Source organism: Mizuhopecten yessoensis, unplaced genomic scaffold, assembly GCF_002113885.1.
Source record: "Mizuhopecten yessoensis strain PY_sf001 unplaced genomic scaffold, ASM211388v2 scaffold7007, whole genome shotgun sequence".
In the NCBI taxonomy this organism is placed as follows: Eukaryota; Metazoa; Mollusca; class Bivalvia; order Pectinida; family Pectinidae; genus Mizuhopecten; species Mizuhopecten yessoensis.
The window spans coordinates 78,670-99,818 of record NW_018406834.1 but is presented as its reverse complement, the minus strand read 5'-3'; the positions used below and the strand labels follow the sequence as shown (position 1 = coordinate 99,818).

General features: G+C 38.3%; 1 protein-coding gene across 1 annotated transcript; it reads left to right on the top strand.

Moving 5' to 3' along the window:
* Positions 1 to 4: 4 nt before the first annotated feature.
* Positions 5 to 18,458, top strand: LOC110452948. The gene is made up of 12 exons (XM_021501708.1): positions 5 to 148; positions 2,191 to 2,359; positions 2,841 to 2,909; positions 4,989 to 5,065; positions 5,268 to 5,318; positions 7,402 to 7,475; positions 11,746 to 11,865; positions 14,655 to 14,735; positions 15,406 to 15,544; positions 16,528 to 16,610; positions 17,185 to 17,281; positions 18,255 to 18,458. Exons 1-12 carry the CDS (start codon positions 68 to 70, stop codon positions 18,429 to 18,431), a joined length of 1,218 nt encoding a protein of 405 aa, XP_021357383.1. The 5' UTR covers positions 5 to 67; the 3' UTR covers positions 18,432 to 18,458.
* Positions 18,459 to 21,149: the final 2,691 nt, after the last annotated feature.

Sequence of the window (21,149 nt, the reverse complement as noted above, 5' to 3'; positions counted from 1 at the left end):
CCGGAAGTGTGATCCACATGTTCGTTTAGCGATTGAACAAACGATAGATCTAATAAAGACAGTCAAGATGAAACGGCGCACACTGATGCGGCCACCTCAGACATCAGTCGATGAAGCTAACACCGATGATAGCAAAACACCAAAAAAGGTTAGTGTCATTAGCATTATATTGTAACAAGAATCTGTTGCAAAAAATAGGAATTACAGGTCAGATCGATCAGCCTACTTTACTACTGCAGTAAAGCAAACATGCATGGCCGATATAAAACCTGACACTCTTCAGCAACATACATTCGAGAATAAGAGATATTTTACAAGACATTTACCAGAATGCCTTACGTCATACAGAGCTTACTTCTATGTCTACATGTATCTTTTAAAAAATGAGGCAGAGATATCGCCACCCTGCTAATATTAGCTGCGATAACGTAGCTTTCTAGCGACGATATTATTTTTATATATTGCGTCGTCAGAGCTACCCGGCCTTGGCAGAGGAGGCCAGGTATTAATATTAGTACTACCCTAATATAACAGGAGGTCGTCAGTTATTTTAGACTAAGCAAAAAGCTTAAATAGAAAGTCAAGAACATATATATGCTTTAAGATAAAATACAGTCCTTATAGAAAATTAACAAAGTGTAGCGGAACTGGACTGGGTTTATCATCGGCGACCAGGTTAAGCTCAATTGAATTAAGGATGCCCCTCCGAGTATCGGTAGCCGTGATTGCTAATTTGCACAGTCATTACTACTAGCGTGAACTTCAGACCACTCACTCTCCCAAGAATTTCGGTTCGATCCCCACCGATGGCATGGTGGTTTTCCCCCGTAAGCTTTCCTCCCCCACGAACACAACATTTGTTCCCGTAGCGGCGTCGTAATAAAAGCTCTACAGAGCTTATATTTGTTATTGACAATGTACACAATGTTAAATAAAGATTATTTATTTATTGATTTATATTTCTTATTTTAGAGCGTCCAACTAGAGTTTGGATGGTTCAGGGTTCAAGTCCCTGACTCTCCGGGCCATTGCATTTGTCTTTCTCCTGTTATAAAATTGCCAACCGATCTTTCAAGCACTGGGTGAATTCTTAGTAAGGTGACATCCAAACCTGAGTTGTAAATAGTTGTGTCTTCTGTAGGCAAAGATTAACAAAAAGGCGGGAGGAATGTAACGGAACTGGACTCACTGTCGATTGTCATTGACTGGGCGCACGCTGTGAGGTAGCTCAATTGGTAGAGCATCCACCTAGAGTTCAGATGGTCCCAGGTTTGAACCCCAGTCTTGCCATTGCATTTTCTCTTTCTCCTGTTACAACTGCAACTTTGTACATTTGTGGCAGGTTTTAATTAATTGTACATAGGATTATGGTTGCGTTATATCTTAAAGCACACTATTCTATCTACTTTTACAAATGGTGTCTGTGGACTGTGGCTTTTACCTCTTAAATCTTAACAGACGTTCTTGTAACCTCTAAAATCTAAACAGACGCTCTTGTAACCTCTAAAATCTTAACAGACGCTCTTGTAACCTCTAAAATCTAAACAGATGCTCTTGTAACCTCTAAAACCTAAACAGACGCTCTAGTAACCTCTATAATCTAAACAGACGCTCTAGTAACCTCTATAATATAAACAGACGCTCTAGTAACCTCTAAAATCTAAACAGAAGCTCTTGTAACCTCTAAAATCTTAACAGACGATCCTGTAACCTCTAAAATCTAAACGGACGCTCTTGTAACCTCTAAAATCTAAACAGACGCTCTTGTAACCTCTAAAATCTTAACAGACGCTCCTGTAACCTCTAAAATCTAAACAGACGCTGTTGTAACCTCTAAAACCTAAACAGACGCTGTTGTAACCTCTAAAATCTAAACAGACGCACTAGTTACCTCTAAAACCTATACACAGACGCTCTAGTAACCTCTAAAATCTAAACAGACGCTCTAGTAACTTCTAAAATCTAAACAGACGATCTAGTTACCTCTAAAATCTTAACAGATGCTCTAGTAACCTCTAAAATATTAACAGACGCTCTAGCCAACTGAGCTGTCTGGTCTTTGAAGTCATCAGGCCCCCGGGTCTCTCTACTGTTGTATCTGCTGATATTTATGTATAACTTAACATTAACTAACAGCTAACAAGGTGTGAATGACACATTCTTCCAATCTTGTATTACTGTGTATTGTAGACTGCAGCTGGTGTCCATGCTAAGAAGGGAAAGCCAGTTGAGGAGAAAACACGAAGATGTCGAATTTTGATCAAAGTCCTCCAAGTTGTGTTCCTCATCATCATCGTCCCCCCTTTGTTGAACTATGCATCTTTACAGAAAGAAGGGACTGAACTAAAGCCTGTACCAGGTGGGTAATTGTAGAACAAGAACAGTGATGATTACAGCAAATTTAAAATGAGGATCTTGGAAATGAGTCGGTTTATCAAGCCAATTCCCTGTTGGTATTATATCCTTTAGAGAGGCATAATGTATTACTTAAGTATGTCCTTAGAAGCACGATACATGTAGATATGGTAACAAGAAAAATCTTGATATATAACAAAATTGTTCATAGAGTTAATAACACAGTTAATCGTTTTATGTTTGCTTTGCATTATAATGTGTGCATGACTGTGTCCTTAAGTAAGTAACCAATCTTACAAATCTCATCAGACTTTTGCCGGCTTAGAAGATAATTACAACTTGGAATGAGTTTTATTTTGATAAAGATTTACATTATAATTTGTATATGGCTCTTAATCTACCTTTTCACAATATGTGACATTGACTTAAATTCAGTGGTTTAGCCTTCATCATCTTATATATCAATTGATCTTTGATTTGTACAGGAGAGCTTTATGATGTTGGCTGGGGACAGAAGATATTTAAAATGTGCCAAGGGAAGGGTCCTCCAACAGGTAAATATTTCAAACCATCGCTTTGGCGGTGTATTATGTCTGGTAGTGTATTGTGTCTGGTAGTGTATTATGTCTGGCAGTGTATTGTGTCTGGTAGTGTATTGTATCTGGCAGTGTATTGTGTCTTGCAGTGTATTATGTCTGATAGTGTATTGTGTCTGGCAGTGTATTATGTCTGGTAGTGTATTGTGTCTGATAGTGTATTATGTCTGGTAGTGTATTGTGTCTGGTAGTGTATTATGTCTGGCAGTGTATTGTGTCTGGGAGTGTATTGTGTCTGGGAGTGTATTGTGTCTGGGAGTGTATTGTGTCTGGCAGGGTATTGTGTCTGGCAGTGTATTATGTCTGGTAGTGTATTGTGTCTGGCAGTATATTATGTCTGATAGTGTATTGTGTCTGGTAGTGTATTATGCCTGGCAGTGTATTATGTCTGGTAGTGTATTGTGTCTGGCAGTGTATTGTGTCTGGCAGTGTATTGTGTCTGGAAGTATATTGTGTCTGGCAGTGTATTGTGTCTGGCAGTGTATTATGTCTGGTAGTGTATGGTGTCTGGCAGTATATGGTGCCTGGCAGTGTATTATGTCTGGCAGTGTATTGTGTCTGGCAGTGTTTTATGTCTGGCAGTGTATTATGTCTGGTAGTGTATTATGTCTGGTAGTGTATTATGTCTGATAGTGTAATGTGTGTGGTAGTGTATTGTGTCTGGTAGTGTATTATGTCTGTTAGTGTATTGTGTCTGATAGTGTATTATGTCTGGTAGTGTATTTTGTCTGGTAGTGTATTATGTCTGGTAGTGTATTGTGTCTTATAGTGTATTATGTCTGGTAGTGTATTGTGTCTGATAGTGTATCATGTCTGGTAGTGTATTGTGTCTGGCAGTGTATTATGTCTGGTAGTGTATTGTGTCTGGTAGTATATTATGTTTGGTAGTATATTATGTCTGATAGTGTATTGTGTCTGGTAGTGTATTGTGTCTGATAGTATATTATGTCTGGTAGTGTATTGTGTCTGGTAGTGTATTGTGTCTGGTAATGTTTTATGTCTGATAGTATACTATGTCTGGCAGTGTACTGTGTCTGGCAGTGTATTGTGTCTGGCAGTGTATTGTGTCTGGTAGTGTATTATGTCTGGCAGTGTATTGTGTCTGGTAGTGTATTGTGTCTGATAGTGTATTGTGTCTGGAAGTGTATTGTGTCTGATAGTGTATTATGTCTGGTAGTGTATTGTGTCTGGTAATGTTTTATGTCTGATAGTGTATTATGTCTGGCACTGTATTGTGTCTGGCAGTGTATTGTGTCTGGTAGTGTATTGTGTCTGGCAGTATATTGTGTCTGAAGTCAAATGCTATAAACCTTTGTTTCACTGCCACCGTTAATTCAATCAAAATATGACATCATAACTATTTTTGGCAATACATGAAGGGCAAATTATAAAGGAATTAATATAAGAAAAAAGATTTTATAAGAAAGTTGGCTGTTTATCTTTTCAATGTCCTGGGTGAATACACAACAAGAAGTATCCTGAATTAGTATTGTATATGATTTGTGTGGGTGTTTTATAGGGAAAATGCCATACTGTTAATCCGTTTAATGAATTAAACAGTTTAAACATGTTAAATCACTTGCTATTTCCGTTTTTGTTTTACGAAATATTTACCCTTCACTCGGCTCCATGCAAATCTGATTTTAACAAAAAAAATAGGAAAAAATTTGAACATCCTCAATTTCTACCCTTGTCTAGATAACATGAACAATTAAAAGCAGTTTCCTTGTCATCATCTGTATTAATATATAATTCTACATTCTAGTATAGTATAAATGTGAAGTATATATAGAAAAGCCAGGTATTACTATAAATGTTTTGTACAAATGTGAAGTATATATAGAAATGCCAGGTATTACTATAAATGTATAGTACTGTATAAATGTATAGTTCAAATTTGAAGTATATATAGAAATGCCAGGTATTACTATAAATGTATAGTACTGTATAAATGTATAGTACAAATGTGAAGTATATATAGAAATGCCAGGTATTACTATAAATGTATAGTATAAATATATACCTTATCTGTTCCAGTGATATTTGATGCACCCGGAGGACAGACCTCAGACGTGTGGACATTAATTTGGCCTCATGTGGCGAAGAATGCCAGGGTATGTGGGCATAGATACCATTTACTTTCATTTAATTTCATCTTACTTCACTTAATGGATCTTGCATCCAACATCAAACTGAACATTTCCGTTTTTGTTGTAAATTATAATTTACTATTTACTGCAGTGATATGAGTGAACTTATAATTTTTGTCTATGTAAACTCTATCCCTCGATTGTAAAATTACTTGTTTTATTTCAGATTTGTATTTACGATCGAGCAGGCTTGGGCTTCAGTGAGAGACCCTTGATGGTAGGTACTAAGGATACGGAGGTGTGATAATACATAGGATACAAAACTAAACAAACTCTAAAGTGTTAAAAATATTGGTAGTCTGAACATATAGGTTTTTGTGTAGCGGTTGAACCATGTTAGTCTGGACATTTTGGTTTGTGTGTAGAGTTTGTTAGTCTGGTCACTTTGGTTTGTGTGTACAGTAGAACCTTGTTAGTCTGAACATATAGGTTTTTGTATAGCTGTAGAACCAGGTTAGTCTGGACAGTTTGGTTTGTGTGTACAGTGGAACCTTGTTAGTCTGAACATATAGGTTTTTGTGTAGCGGTAGAACCAGGTTAGTCTGGACACTTTGGTTTGTGTGAACAGTAGAACCTTGTTAGTCTGGACATTTTGGCTTGAGTGTACAGAAGAACCTTGTTAGTCTGGACACTTTGGTTTATGTGTAGTGGTTGAACCATGCTAGTCTGGACATTTTGGTTTGTGTGTACAGTAGAACCTTGTAAGTCTGGACACTTTGGTTTGTGTTTACAGTAGAACCTTGTAAGTCTGGACACTGGTTTGTGTTTACAGTAGAACCTTGTTAGTCTGGACACTGGTTTGTGTGTACAGTGGAACCTTGTTAGTCTGGACATTTTGGTTTTGTGTCGGTTTAACCTTGTTAGTTTGGACACTTTGGTTTGTGTGTACAGTGGAACCTTGTTAGTCTGGACATTTTGGTTTGTGTGTATAGTGAAACCTTGTTAGTCTGGACACTTTCATTTGTATGTACACTGTACAGTAGAACCTTGTTAGTCTGGACACTTTGGTTTGTGTGTACAGTAGAACCTTGTTAGTCTAGACACTTTGGTTTGTGTGTACAGTAGAACCTTGTTAGTCTGGACACTTTCGTTTGTGTGTACAGTAGAACCTTGTTAGTCTGGACATTTTGGTTTGTGTGTACAGTAGAACCTTGTTAGTATGGACACTTTGGTTTTGTGTCGGTTTAACCTTGTTACATTGGAACCTTGTAAGTCTGGACACTTTGGTTTGTGTGTACAGTGGAACCATATAAGTCTGGACACCACATTGGTTTGTGTGTAGAACCTTGTTAGTCTGTTCATATTGGTTGGTGTGTACAGTGGAACAATGTAAGTCTGGACACTTTGGTTTGTGTGTACAGTGGAACCATATAAGTCTGGACACTTTGGTTTGTGTGTACAGTAGAACCTTGTTAGTCTGGACACTTTGGTTTGTATGTACAGTAGAACCTTGTTAGTATGGACACTTTGGTTTGTGTTTACAGTAGAACCTTGTTAGTCTGGACACGGGTTTGTGTGTACAGTGGAACCTTGTTAGTCTGAACATTTTGGTTTTGTGTCGGTTTAACCTTGTTAGTTTGGACACTTTGGTTTGTGTGTACAGTGGAACCATATAAGTCTGGACACCACTTTGGTTTGTGTGTGTAGAACCTTGTTAGTCTGTTCATATTGGTTGGTGTGTACAGTGGAACCATATAAGTCTGGACACTTTGGTTTGTGTGTACAGTGGAACCTTGTTAGTCTGAACATTTTGGTTTTGTGTCGGTTTAACCTTGTTAGTTTGGACACTTTGGTTTGTGTGTACAGGAGAACCTTTTTAGTATGGACACTTTGGTTTGTGTGTTCAGTGGAACCTTGTTAGTCTGGACGCTTTCGTTTGTATGTACACTGTACAGTAGAACCTTGTTAGTCTGGACATTTTGGTTTGTGTGTTCAGTGGAACCTTGTTAGTCTGGACGCTTTCGTTTGTATGTACACTGTACAGTAGAACCTTGTTAGTCTGGACACGGGTTTGTGTGTACAGTGGAACCTTGTTAGTCTGAACATTTTGGTTTTGTGTTGGTTTAACCTTGTTAGTTTGGACACTTTGGTTTGTGTGTACAGTGGAACAATGTAAGTCTGGACACTTTGGTTTGTGTGTACAGTGGAACCTTGTTAGTCTGGACACTTTGGTTTGTGTTTACAGTGGAACTTCATAAACTATTCTAAATGTTTCAAAATGATAATACAGTCAATTCTTCAGTTTCAATTATACAACAGTTTTTCAAAATGCATAAATTATGACTATGAAACATTTTCAGAACCTGACTGAACAAGATGGTGAGGACTCCAAGAGCAATTACAGGAACAGATGGCAGCCATTTACTGTAGAAAGGTGAGATTTACTGAGTTATCTCCCTTCAAGTGTTGTTGGATAAAGCATGTACTGGTATCAATCTGTTATACAGTTACGCACCCATCCTAGTTCTAATATGGTGTAAAACTTTTGTCTATTTCTTCATTTGTTAATATTTTTATGATCTTATGTACCACTATCCCATAACTAATCCTTATGTGCCACCATTCAATAACTAATCTGTAGGTGCCACCATCCCATAACTAATCATTATGTGCCATCATCCCATAACTAATCATTATGTGCCACCATCCCATAACTAATCTGTATGTGCCACCATCCCATAACTAATCATTATGTGCCATCATCCAATAACTAATCCTTATGTGCCACTATCCCATAACTAATCCTTATGTGCCACCATTCCATAACTAATCAGTATGTGCCACCATCCCATAACTAATCATTATGTGCCATCATCCAATAACTAATCCTTATGTGCCACTATCCCATAAATAATCCTTATGTGCCACTATCCCATAACTAATCTGTATGTGCCACCATCCTATAACTAATCCTTATGTGTCACCATCCCATAACTAATCATTACGTGCCACCATCCCATAACTAATCCTTATGTGCCATCATCCCATAACTTATCTGTATGTGCTCCCATCCCATAACCAATTCCTTATGTGCCATCATCCCATAACTAATCCTTATGGGCCACCATCCCATAACTAATCCTTATGTGCCACTTTCCCATAACTAATCCTTATGTGCCACCATCCCATAACTAATCATTATGTGCCATCATACAATAACTAATCCTTATGTGCCACTATCCCATATCTAATCCTTATGTGCCACTATCCCATAACTAATCTGTATGTGCCCCCATCCCATAACTAATTCTTATGTGCCACTATCCCATAACTAATCCTTATGTGCCACTATCCCATAACTAATCATTATGTGCCACCATACCATAACTAATCTGTATGTGCCACCATCATATAACTAATCCTTATGTGCCATCATCCCATAACTAATCCTTATGCGCCATCATCCCATAACTAATCCTTATGTGCCATCATCCCATAACTAATCCTTATGCGCCATCATCCCATAACTAATCCTTATGTGCCACTATCCCATATCTAATCCTTATGTGCCATCATCCCATAACTAATCCTTATGGGCCACCATCCCATAACTAATCCTTATGTGCCCCCATCCCATAACTAATCCTTATGTGCCACCATTCCATAACTAATCAGTATGTGCCACCATCCCATAACTAATCATTATGTGCCACCATACCATAACTAATCTGTATGTGCCACCATCCTTTAACTAATCTGTATGTGCCACCATCCCATAACTAATCGGTATGTGCCACCATCCTATAACCAATTCCTTATGTGCCATCATCCCATAACTAATCCTTATGTGCCATCATCCCATAACTTATCTGTATGTGCTACCATCCTATAACCAATTCCTTATGTGCCATCATCCCATAACTAATCTGTATGTGCCACCATCCTATAACCAATTCCTTATGTGCCATCATCCCATAACTAATCCTTATGTGCCACCATCCCATAACTAATCCTCATGTGCCACTATCCCATAACTAATCATTATGTGCCACCATCCCATAACTAATCTGTATGTGCCACCATCCCATAACTAATACTTATATGCCACCATCCCATAACTGATCTGTATGTGCCACCATCCCATAACTGTTCATTATGTGCCACCATCCCATAACTAATCCATATGTGCCATCATCCCATAACTAATCATTATGTGCCACCATCCCATACCTAATCCTTATGGCCAATATCCCATAACTAATCATTAGGTGCCACCATCCCATAACTAATCCTTATGTGCCATCATCCCATAACTAATCCTTATGTGCCACCATCCCATAACTAATCATTATGTGCCACCATCCCATAACTAATCCTTATGTGCCACCATCTCATAATTAATTATTATGTGCCACCATCCCATAACTAATCCTTATGTGCCACCATCCCATAATTAATCCGTATGTGCGACTATCCCATAACTAATCTGTATGTGCCACCATCCTATAACTAATTACTATGTGCCACCATCCCATAACTAATCCTTATGTGCCACCATCCCATAACTAATCATTTTGTGCCACCATCCCATAACTAATCATTATGTGCCACCATCCTATAACTAATCCTTATGTGCCATCATCCCATAACTAATCCTTATGTGCCACTATCCCATAACTAATCTGTATGTGCCACCATCCTATAACTAATTACTATGTGCCACCATCCCATAACTAATCCTTATGTGCCACCATCCCATAACTAACTGTTTGTGCCACCATCCCATAACTAATCATTATGTGCCATCATCCTATAACTAATCATTATGTGCCACCATCCCATAACTAATCTGTATGTGCCACCATCCTATAACTAATCTGTATGTGCCACCATCCCATAATTAATCTGTATGTGCCACCATCCTATAACCAATTCCTTATGTGCCATCATCCCATAACTAATCCTTATGTGCCACCTACCCATAACTAATCATTATGTGCCACCATCCCATAACTAATCTGTATGCGCCACCATCCCATAACTTATACTTATATGCCACCATCCCATAACTGTATGTGCCACCATCGCATAACTTATCATTATGTGCCTCCATCCTATAACTAATCATTATGTGCCATCATCCCAAAACTAATCATTATGTGCCACCATCCCATAACAAATCTGTATGTGCCACCATCCCATAAGTAACTGTTTGTGCCACCATCCCATAACTAATACTTATATGCCACCATCCCATAACTAATCTGTATGTGCCACTATCCCATAACTAATCATTATGTGCCACCATCCCATAACTAATCCTTATGTGCCACCATCCCATAACTAATCCGTATGTGCCACCATCCAATAACTAATCTGTATGTGCCACCATCCTATAACTAATTATTATGTGCCACCATCCCATGACTAATCCTTATGTGCCATCATCCCATAACTAATCATTATGTGCCTCCATCCTATAACTAATCCTTATATGCCATCATCCCATAACTAATCTGTATGTGCCACTATCCCATAACCAATCATTATGTGCCACCATCCAATAACTAATCTGTATGTGCCACCATCCTATACCTAATTATTATGTGCCACCATCCCATAACGAATCCTTATGTGCAACCAAACCATAACTTATCATTATGTGCCACCATCTCATAACTAATCATTATGTAATCCTTATGTGTCACCATCCCATAACTAATCATTATATGCCACCATCCCATAAGTAATCCGTATGTGCCACCATCCAATATCTAATCTGTATGTGCCACCATCCCATAACTAACGTGCCACCATACCATAACTAATCCTTATGTGCAACCAAACCATAACTTATCATTATGTGCCACCATCTCATAACTATTCCGTATGTGCCACCATACCATAACTTATCATTATGTGCCACTATCATTCTATCTGGGTGTGCCACTCTCCAGCCATTGTGTACCTGGTATATCAGTATTAATTTACCACTACTCTGGGTGTGCCGCTCTCCAGCCATTGGGTACCTGGTATATCAGTATTAATCTACCACTCCTCTGGGTGTGCCGCTCTCCAGCCATTGGGTACCTGGTATATCAGTATTAATCTACCACTACTCTGGGTGTGCCGCTCTCCAGCCATTGGGTACCTGGTATATCAGTATTAATCTACCACTCCTCTGGGTGTGCCGCTCTCCAGCCATTGTGTGCCTGGTATATCAGTATTTATCTACTACTACTGTGGGAGTGCCACTCTCCAGCCATTGTGTACCTAGTATATCAGTATTTATCTACTACTACTGTGGGAGTGCCACTCTCCAGCCATTGTGTACCTAGTATATCAGTATTTATCTACCACTACTCTGGGTGTGCCACTCTCCAGCCATTGCGTACCTGGTATATCAGTATTTATCTACTACTACTCTGGGTGTGCCACTCTCCAGCCATTGTGTACCTGGCATATCAGTATTAATCTACCACTACTCTAGGTGTGCCGCTCTCCAGCCGTTGCGTACCTGGTATATCAGTATTAATCTTCCGCTACTCTGGGTGTGCCGCTCTCCGGCCATTGTGTACCTGGTATATCATTATTTATCTACCACTACTCTGGGCGTGCCACTCTCCAGCCATTGCGTACCTGGTATATCAGTATTAATCTACCGCTAATCAAAACTATGTATCTTCTTTGATTTGGATTTGTAGGATGGCTGATGACTTGAACCATCTGTTGACTGTGAGCAGTCAGGAGCCCCAGCCTTTCATCTATGTGGGGGCCGAATTAGGGGCATTGGTAGCTCAGTTCTACTCACAGATGTTTGACAGGTGAGTAACCCCTATTGAACCCCAGAATAGGAGTTGTGGCATTAGTGCCAGCTTTGGCATTAGAGTAAGAGTTGGCGTTGTTGGTTAAAGATTTAGGGAAGGTAAGTGTTTACATTTATTAATGTCGGGCTGGTGTGCACGTGGCCAAGTGGTTAATGCATCTGACCGTCTACAATCACTAGCCCTCCACTCCTGACTCACGGGCTCAAGGCCTTCATGGGGCAGTTGCAAAGTTCTAGCCGCAGGTCGATGGTTTTTCTCTGGACACGCTGGTTTTCCTCCACCACCAAAATCTGGCAAGTCTTTAAATGACCTCTGTTAATAGGAGGTAAAATACAAACAAACCAAACCATTTATTAACTCATTCATCCCTGAAATTTCATGATAAACTATTTCAATCTTTGAATTGGAAGAGTTAAATTGTGTCTTCAGGGGTGAATAAGTTAATATAAACTTCACCATTTGTACGAGGATGCAGATGTTCGGCACCAAAGTTCCCGAGGGGTCCAGAAATGCTGCAGGGCTGTCAAAACAGCACTGTCTTTTAAACATTCACCTAGTATAGGTTGAGCACTCTATTTCTGCCAAAATACCAGCTGAAAGTTTTGATGACATTTAATGCAGAGTACAGGGTGTCAATAAAGAAAATACATAAAAATGTATTAAACTTTTTCTACTAAAATCTAGGAGTTTAAGTTTTGGCCAGCTGTTGGAATAAGCAAGTCTTTGTTGTATTTGGAATACAAGAAGCCTTAACATTTAAGTATCTATTGTAAAGAGTCTCAACTTAAGATTTTTGTTTTGCCAAAGTTAAATGAGTCTGAGATCTATTCCAGATATGAATATACATAGGAGGTAAGGAGGAACTGATAATTTATAACTTGTTGGTACAAAACAAATATCAGGTACTAAGGTTGTTATCAAAAATGTCTCTCTGTCCCCTCTTATGTTTATACGTGGAATGACCTTGACCTGTGACCTCAATATTATCTAGAAATTGCTATCCTTGGTGTGAAGTGGTCAGGGCACCACTTAAGTTGATTTGATGTAATTTCATACAATTAGTACATACGCCATTCTAAGGTTGTTAACTGAAAGTTGTTCTCCTCTTATAGAGGTCAAAGGTCAAAATGTGTTGTAAGTATTTATAATGGCATCTACATCTGTACTCAACTTTGTGACTGTTGGCAGTAGCTACATGTTAGACATTTGATCCTATGATGGTGTGATGCAGATATGTGAGGGTCGCAGTGACACAGTATTGAAGAGTAGACTCTGGTCTTAGTTTTTCTGTCATCATCAGCTCTACATGTGTAAAACGACTTTTCATGAGCAGTGTGTTTTTTTAAGACTGACTGAACTCGTACACAACATAGTACTCATTACTACTTCTCAAATAAAACTGATTTTAAGGTCATTTTGTTGAAGTACCTACGAAACACAAAGGCTCATGTCACTTTTTTATCACCAATATTTGTTGACTTTTAAAGTGAAAATAGACATTGTAAAGTTGAGAAATTCATTGAAGTTAAAAAAACATTTTTACTGCTGCAAGACAGTGTAAACTGAAGTTTGTATCAAAGATTATCACTTGAATGTATTTTGATATGTATGCATTCATTTTGCTTATAAAAATCCATCTGTGTGTTTACTGGCACAGAATAAAACCGCTTTGGACGAATTGGTTACTCGTTAATGAGAAAAGAACATGGTAAACTTGAGATTTGTGGAGACTATAAATACATGTGAGATTTAGAGTTAAGATTTGTGTATAGACTAAAGATGGTATACTGACCAGTATAGGATGGTTTTGGCCATTTATACCTAATGACCTGAACTTTCCCATCGTTGTACCCAATCCAGACCGTCCCATCGTCCAGTATCTCCACTGACCATGGTGACCAGTTGCCTCTGGTCAGCACCAGTAGCTGACAGGAGGGGTTGAGAAGTTGAACCGTATTAGACCAGCCCTCAGTGACCACCATATTCCCGTGGCAATCAAATTTAACATCATTGAGACAAAAATGTTCAGACGGACTGACAATTTTTTTTCAACTGGAAAAACCCAACCATGGTCAACGTGTCTCAATGTTGGTTCAAGGTTACTGTTAAAAGAACAAGGTGTTTTGTTGAATCACTTGTACGGTTAGCTACAGCAATAATAGTACCATTACCGGTACGATTAATGCTCACTTCACTTGGTTTCACAAATATTTTGTGTCCTTCCTTCGTGAACTTTGCCCTCATTATTTCTTGTCCAGCAGGATCATACTTGACCAGGATGTCGTCACTTTCTGGGTTTACTTCGTAGTCTGGACTATCGTGGAGAGTAACAAGCAGGCCCATCGAGTGTGTTATACAGATATATGTGAGGGTCGCAGTGACCCAGTTTTAAAGATGGTGTGCTTAGTTTTTGAATCAAGATCAACTCGTTTAATGCACATTTCGCTATAGCAACAGACAAGGAGTTGCCTAACTGACAGGGTCATACCTACAACAGTCATCCCAAAGAAAATGTCGCCAATGAAGCGCTTTTTGAAGTCAAATGATTGGATGACCTGCCCTTGGGTGTCTGTTAAAACACAGCACTTTCGTATTGATAGTGAAACCAGCAGATTTCAGGGGAAAGTTTGTGATGACATTTTTTCATCAGCCGCAGTGCCTCTGCCGCAGTGAAATACTTTTCTGTATTTTGTGTTGTTTATCCTATTGAATAATTGAATGGAGATATGAGATTTTACCCTCTGCTGATGTCTGATCAGGCCCTTCTTCTGTTTTGTGTTGTTTAGTCAGATGCTGGGCATGGTTCTCATCAATCCTCTCTCTGACAACCTGTTTGAACAAGATGGTGGAGCCTGGCATCAGTACTGGTAAGTGCCATAGTATTCATACAAATACAAAATTTTCAAATGTTTTAACATATGTTATGATGTCATTACTAGTAAATCTCAATTAACCCTTTCACCACGGTAGACCATAATGGACTCATCCAGATCAGTGCATGGTAGAGTCTACTAAAGTTACATAGGGGTGAAAGGGTTAACAAAGTATTTTAAATTTTGAAAAGTTAAAAGCACTTTTGTTTTCCCACACTTTTTCAATATTTTTTTTAAACACTTACAAAATATTCACAAATTGACAGTTATCGTTATTCTAAATTTTTCTTAAATTATTTAATCTTACGTTGTTTTTTCATGAAAAATATTGAAATATTAAACTGGCATTTTTTTTATTTATTTAAAAGTGTTAGAAAGTTAAAAAAAATCAATATATATATAAAAAAAACTACTTGTAAACCCCCCAAAAGTAAATCCAGTTTAGGAAACAACCTTATTCAAAAGGAGAAAAACAACTGTATAGCAAATATAACAAAAAAGGCAATGTCATGTTTGAAAACAACTATTTCAGTGTTTTTGACATCTACAGTTACTTAATTATTATTTGACAGAAGATGAATCTTTTGGGTGTACATATTTTTCATAGAAGTAACCTAGTGTTTGATGAGCGATTGTAAACTTTAAGAACTTTACCATTTTCTAGGTACGGTCAGCTGGTACCAACTTTCCAAAGCCTACAACTCGGGGCGGCGCTTGGACTCACCCGGCTAGCACTCCTCCTAGGTTTTCTACATCAGCCTCTCTTTGATTCAGAGTTACCGGAAAATGTTAAATATCGACAAGTAAGTATTTTTATTTGAATTCTTTGAATCTAAAAAATAATCAAAAATATTTCAAACGGACATCAAGTCGAATCTTGTGCATCTGAGATGAGAAAGTGATGATCAGCCAACTCTAAATGGTAAAGTAATGTAACAGGAACAGAAACATGCAATGGCTGCTCACTGGGATTCAACTACAGGACCTCCAAACTCTAACTGGACTCCCTAACCTGCCAAGCCGTCTGATCGGCTATATTTCCTCCCTCCCTCAACAGATAATAGAACCCAGGACCTGGGACCACACTCTATACAGATGCTCAACCCAGGACCTGGGACCACACTCTATACGGATGCTCAACCCAGGACCTGGGACCACACTCTCTACGGATGCTCAACCCAGGACCTGGGACCACACTCTATACGGATGCTCTATCTACTGAGCTATAAGTCACCAGTGTTTGCCCCTGTCCAGTTCTGCTACATTAACATGATCATTGATATTTCTCTCCTTCCAGTAAGCATATAACAGAACTGTAAAGAGTAAGAAGGGGTGTAAGAAATGTCTATCCTGCACCTCGTTTCAGGTGCATGACATCACAATGGGACAATTATGACTCGACGTCACAAAATCGGGACACCCGGACAGAAATTGCAATGGTTTCGGATGGTTTCTGAGCTAATTTCAGTGATTGGAATAAGAGAAAAACATGAAACCCTCAGGTGGAGTTTCCCTATCCTACACCCCTGGGCATGATAAAGTCTTATAATCCCCCACTTAGTTGAGAGTTGAGAGTACATGTATTGTTGTGGTGGTCAGGGTGTGATAATAGCTACACCATTATATCTAATTTAGGTCACTGTGGCTTATATTTTTCACTTATTTGACTAGCTCCATTTGTGTTGTTAGGCTTCCATTTTCATCCCAAAGGAAGGCAGGCATATGCATGTGTTTTACAAATATTTTCTAGTTTTTAATCTATCAACAACTAATTATTATTTTACAGAAACATCTGCTTTGTCACCCAAAACACCTGAGCTCTGTGGTTGACGAACATCACTTCATCAACGAGTCATTTTCACAGTTAAGGTAAGTCTAATCAAAAGTAAAAAGCAGAAACTGAAAAGAAAAAAATATATATATACATAAAGCCCCCCGTTTCATTTGCCACCTCGTTTACTGCCAACATATTTCAAGGGCCCCCTTTTTTTTTTACATTTCCCTCAATTTCTTGCCAAACCCCTTTATTATTCCAAAAATACAGGTGTTGCATCAAGTAAATAGAGGAGATCTGAATGATTATACAATAGTAGCCTGTGTATATATTATACATATTGAGGCACAGTTATATCCTATACTACCTGTTATGAAGTGTAGCCTCTTCCTGTATCAACACATAGAAATTGTATGGTCCTGGTACAGCCTACCACCATCAATAAAGAATTTTGTAGTGTATCAAAATGTTAATAGATATAAATTGTACTGTCCATGTTTTAGTCGTGTTTAATTTATATAGCAACAAAAATATATAATCTGAAGAACTCAACAGAATGATAAACCAAACAAAAGACGTACATTTAGTGTAATAATATTTAGTTGTTCTATGACATGATGAAAATGAATTAGATTTAATGTCTTTTCCCAATTGTTTCAATTTTTCCAGAACGATGCGGATGATAAAATCACTACCGAGTAACATATCTGTCACAATTATAAGTGGCAATTACTACGACGAACAGATGCCAAGTTATCTAAATAAGGTATGGATTTAAAATAACAAATTTACAAGTTTATATATCCTCAAGTGCAGAATTTGGTGTCAGAACCCTGGCAAGAAGGTTCAGTCCCGACTTAATTTCTACACCCTCGAGCAGAATATCAATGTCCCACATACTGGTACCTACATTATTATATAGACCATGCATTATAGCACTGGTTGCAGACACAAATGCCAGAATTTGACAATTTAAAATGGGGTCCCAAAACTACCACATGGCACATGCTTGGTTTAGCGATGGTTTATATGTGTATACATTCAGCAAAATGGAAATGCATGGGACTCCTATCGGAATGGGAGAGAATCGATGTCCTGGTTGTCGTCGGTTGTTGTAGGAATCCAAGATGGATACCCAACCCTATTCAGTAGAGCACCATCACAGAAGGCATATATATAGGATACATTAGCTGGAGCTTAAATATCTAGATTCCATAGTTGTGTTTTCGGTTTACAGGTTTTGACTAGCTAAGCTAACTGTCATCAGAACTATATATTTGTGGTTCTGGTGACAGAAAGCCTAGCTAGTCGGAACGTGTAAACTGATCATAAAACTACAGAATCTAGATGTTGGGGCTCCAGCTTATATATCAGTAAAGATTCTGGATATAAATATGGAATTGTCAGGTATAACATGTTTATGTAATACGTACACACGGTGTTCACCAGTGTGTGTTTTCACCGACTGTTCAGAGAAAAATATTTCCAACCCTCAATTTTACCCCTTGTCGTTCCCCGAAGATAGTATTTGGTAAACCATAGCAACATCACAAGCAAACTATTGTCATATAGTCCATCTCATGTCCCGTCATGGTGAATATGTACCGATGTACATGTAGATAGTATGCAAGGTTGTGGTTGGCTAATATCGTCCAAAAACTTATTCTACCAGAAATGTGTACTTCAGTGCTAAATGTGTGCTTCAGTGCTAAATGTGATGTATATTTCTATATTCACAGGCTTGGGCGAAATCGGAGCAGATTTTACTGACCAAACATTACCCCAACTCCAAGCACATTGTCATAAATAGTGCCGATCGTCACATGTTGTATAATAGTCCCTCCAGCGTTACAGAACCCATCAACAGAATCGTCCGACAGTGGAAGAGCAAAATAAAAGTTGACAAGAAAATTTAAACAAACTAAAAACACTGCCTTTTTGAATAAAATGTTTTTTAAAATTAAGTTTCTTTTTATTTCTTGGGTTTGATGATAGAGGAAGAAAGTAAAACAATTGTATAGAGTAAAAGTTTTCATTGCAGTGTACATGTGAATCCATGAATTCAATATGAAAGAAAACAGTTTTTTGTCACGTTAAACAACAAACTTCACAATCTCAATACTGCAACTTTCACAAAATCAGTATATCAATAATAATAACAAGACAATTTGGCAAATTATAGTCCCCCAACGAATGTGAAATGTACAGATGATAAGTTCTTGCAGGAACTACTTCTATATATATAAATGTTTGACAGACCCAACGTTTTCAATAAGCCCCTCACCAAGGTGAACATATACCCCAAGTATGAAGTTCCAGTGACTAGTAGTGTAGGAGATAAAGAGTCCGGACAAACTTTTTCTTTGATGTAGGTCAGAGTGACCTACTTTTGATACACAACACACCGCCTCACCAAGGTGAACCCTTACACAAAGTATCAAGTTCCAGTGACTAGAAGTGTAGGAGATAGAGCCCAGACAAACTTTTTCTTTGATGTAGGTCAGAGTGACCTACTTTTGATACACAACACACCGCCTCACCAAGGTGAACCCATACACAAAGTATCAAGTTCCAGTGACTAGTAGTGTAGGAGATAAGAGTCCGGACAAACTTTTTCTTTGATGTAGGTCAGAGTGACCTACTTTTGATACACAACACACCGCCTCACCAAGGTGAACCCATACACCAAGTATCAAGTTCCAGTGACTAGTAATGTAGGAGATAGAGCCCGGACAAACTTTTTCTTTGATGTAGGTCACTCCGACCTACTTTTGATACACGACACACCGCCTCACCAAGGTGAACCCATACACCAAGTATGAAGTTCTAGTGACAAGTAGTGCAAGAGATAGAGCCCAGACAAGATAGCGGAAGGACGAACACGACGCAAAACTATTGTCCCCCGTGGGAGACCAATAAGAGGTTCTTTTATCACAACCTGTTTCATAAGTCGTCTCAAAGCGGTTCACAAATTATTATCCGTGGTTATAGGGCCTTTGCAACCAGCCAATATCTTTCTCAACTCCCTGGGGAGCATACAGCCGGTGCTGCCATTTCGCCACTCACAGCTAGCATTCTACATTTCTAGCACTGCCCAACCACACTCATTTACAGCCGAGTAGACTGGAACAAGTGGAACAGTGCTGTGACTCGAACCCTCAACCCTTCGGTCACAAGCCTGGCGTCCTACCACTAGATTACCGCATTTCTTATTCCAACTATACATTGGAAATTCTTATATTCCGCAATACTATATCAGTATATGACATAGCAGCATTCAAGGTGTTGGTGTTACTCTATCGAGAATCGACACAAGATGGCTAAGTTAATGGTAGCCCACTTTCACTAGGGAGTACAGATCAGGATATTATAAACAAATTAGTTTGAAGCACTCCTTAATTCAGCCGAAGAAGTGAGGTTGTTTAGGTTTGTGTTACCTGAAGATGATGCCAGTGTCCAGCCCCACCCCAGGGACATCTTTAATTACAACAATTATACCAGCATCATTCGAATCCCTATTACCTGTGGATGCTTCCATTCAAATTTTAATTAGCGGTTAAGAAGTTGTTGAAGGTATGGGGTATAAAGTAGGGCATGGTTGTGGTGGTGGTGGTGGTATAAAAACTGACCAATGGAGACTCTGAATATAAGAGAAGCCATGTCTGTGTTTCTTGAGGATCAAATTAGCATATTGTATCATCCCGATACAGAACCTTTGATGTTGTCGGGACATATTCCAGGGGCGCAGAGAACGTAAGTGATCGTAGCATCTGGATGGTTTCTACATCAATCAGATATTCAAAACAAGAAACTAAATACGAAAAAACTTTTTTATTTGGTTTTTTTTTCATCAAGAGGAAGTGAAAATTACTTATGATTTGTTTGTTATTTTTTACTTATCATGATATATAACATTCATGCATAAAAGAACATTTATTTTAATATCACTTGTTTTGTGGTCAAAAAGCAAATGAAATATGAACTTAATAATCAGAGAATTGACAAAATCATAAATATATCTATTTGACAAGTTACTTTTCTTTGAAAGTAAAGCCAATTACTGACTATACTCTTAACTTCATAAACCAAATAACTCCTGAAATTATTACCCAATCACAGATTGTTTCTGGAGCTGTGGTAAACTTAAAAGTGTGTTCATTATATAGAAACTGAATCATAAAAGCATTTTCCCTTCTCTATCATAAGCTGTTATGTTTTATATGTGTATATATATTATGTGTACATTTTTACTGCAAATAAACTTAGATATCACACAAAAAACTTATCGACTACAAAGGCCATTACTGTTCACAGATAAATGAATAAATCCCCGTTCATGCGACTCGCTGGGAGCAGATGATGAGGTGGGCAGACATCTACACTTTCACTGGTATATATACCAATATAGACATACAGTAATGAAATTAAAATTTCTTATAAACCAGTCCCAAAAATCTTTTCGACAAGTCGACAGAAGTGGGATGCCAGTTGTACAACATGGAAATCATGACTGGCCCTCTTCACATAATTGTTACACATAGCCATGCATCAACATTTAGAAGAAATTTGATCCCAAGAAACCCCAGTACAAGATTACATTGCAATACCATGTTGAGCATTTATATGTTAAACTA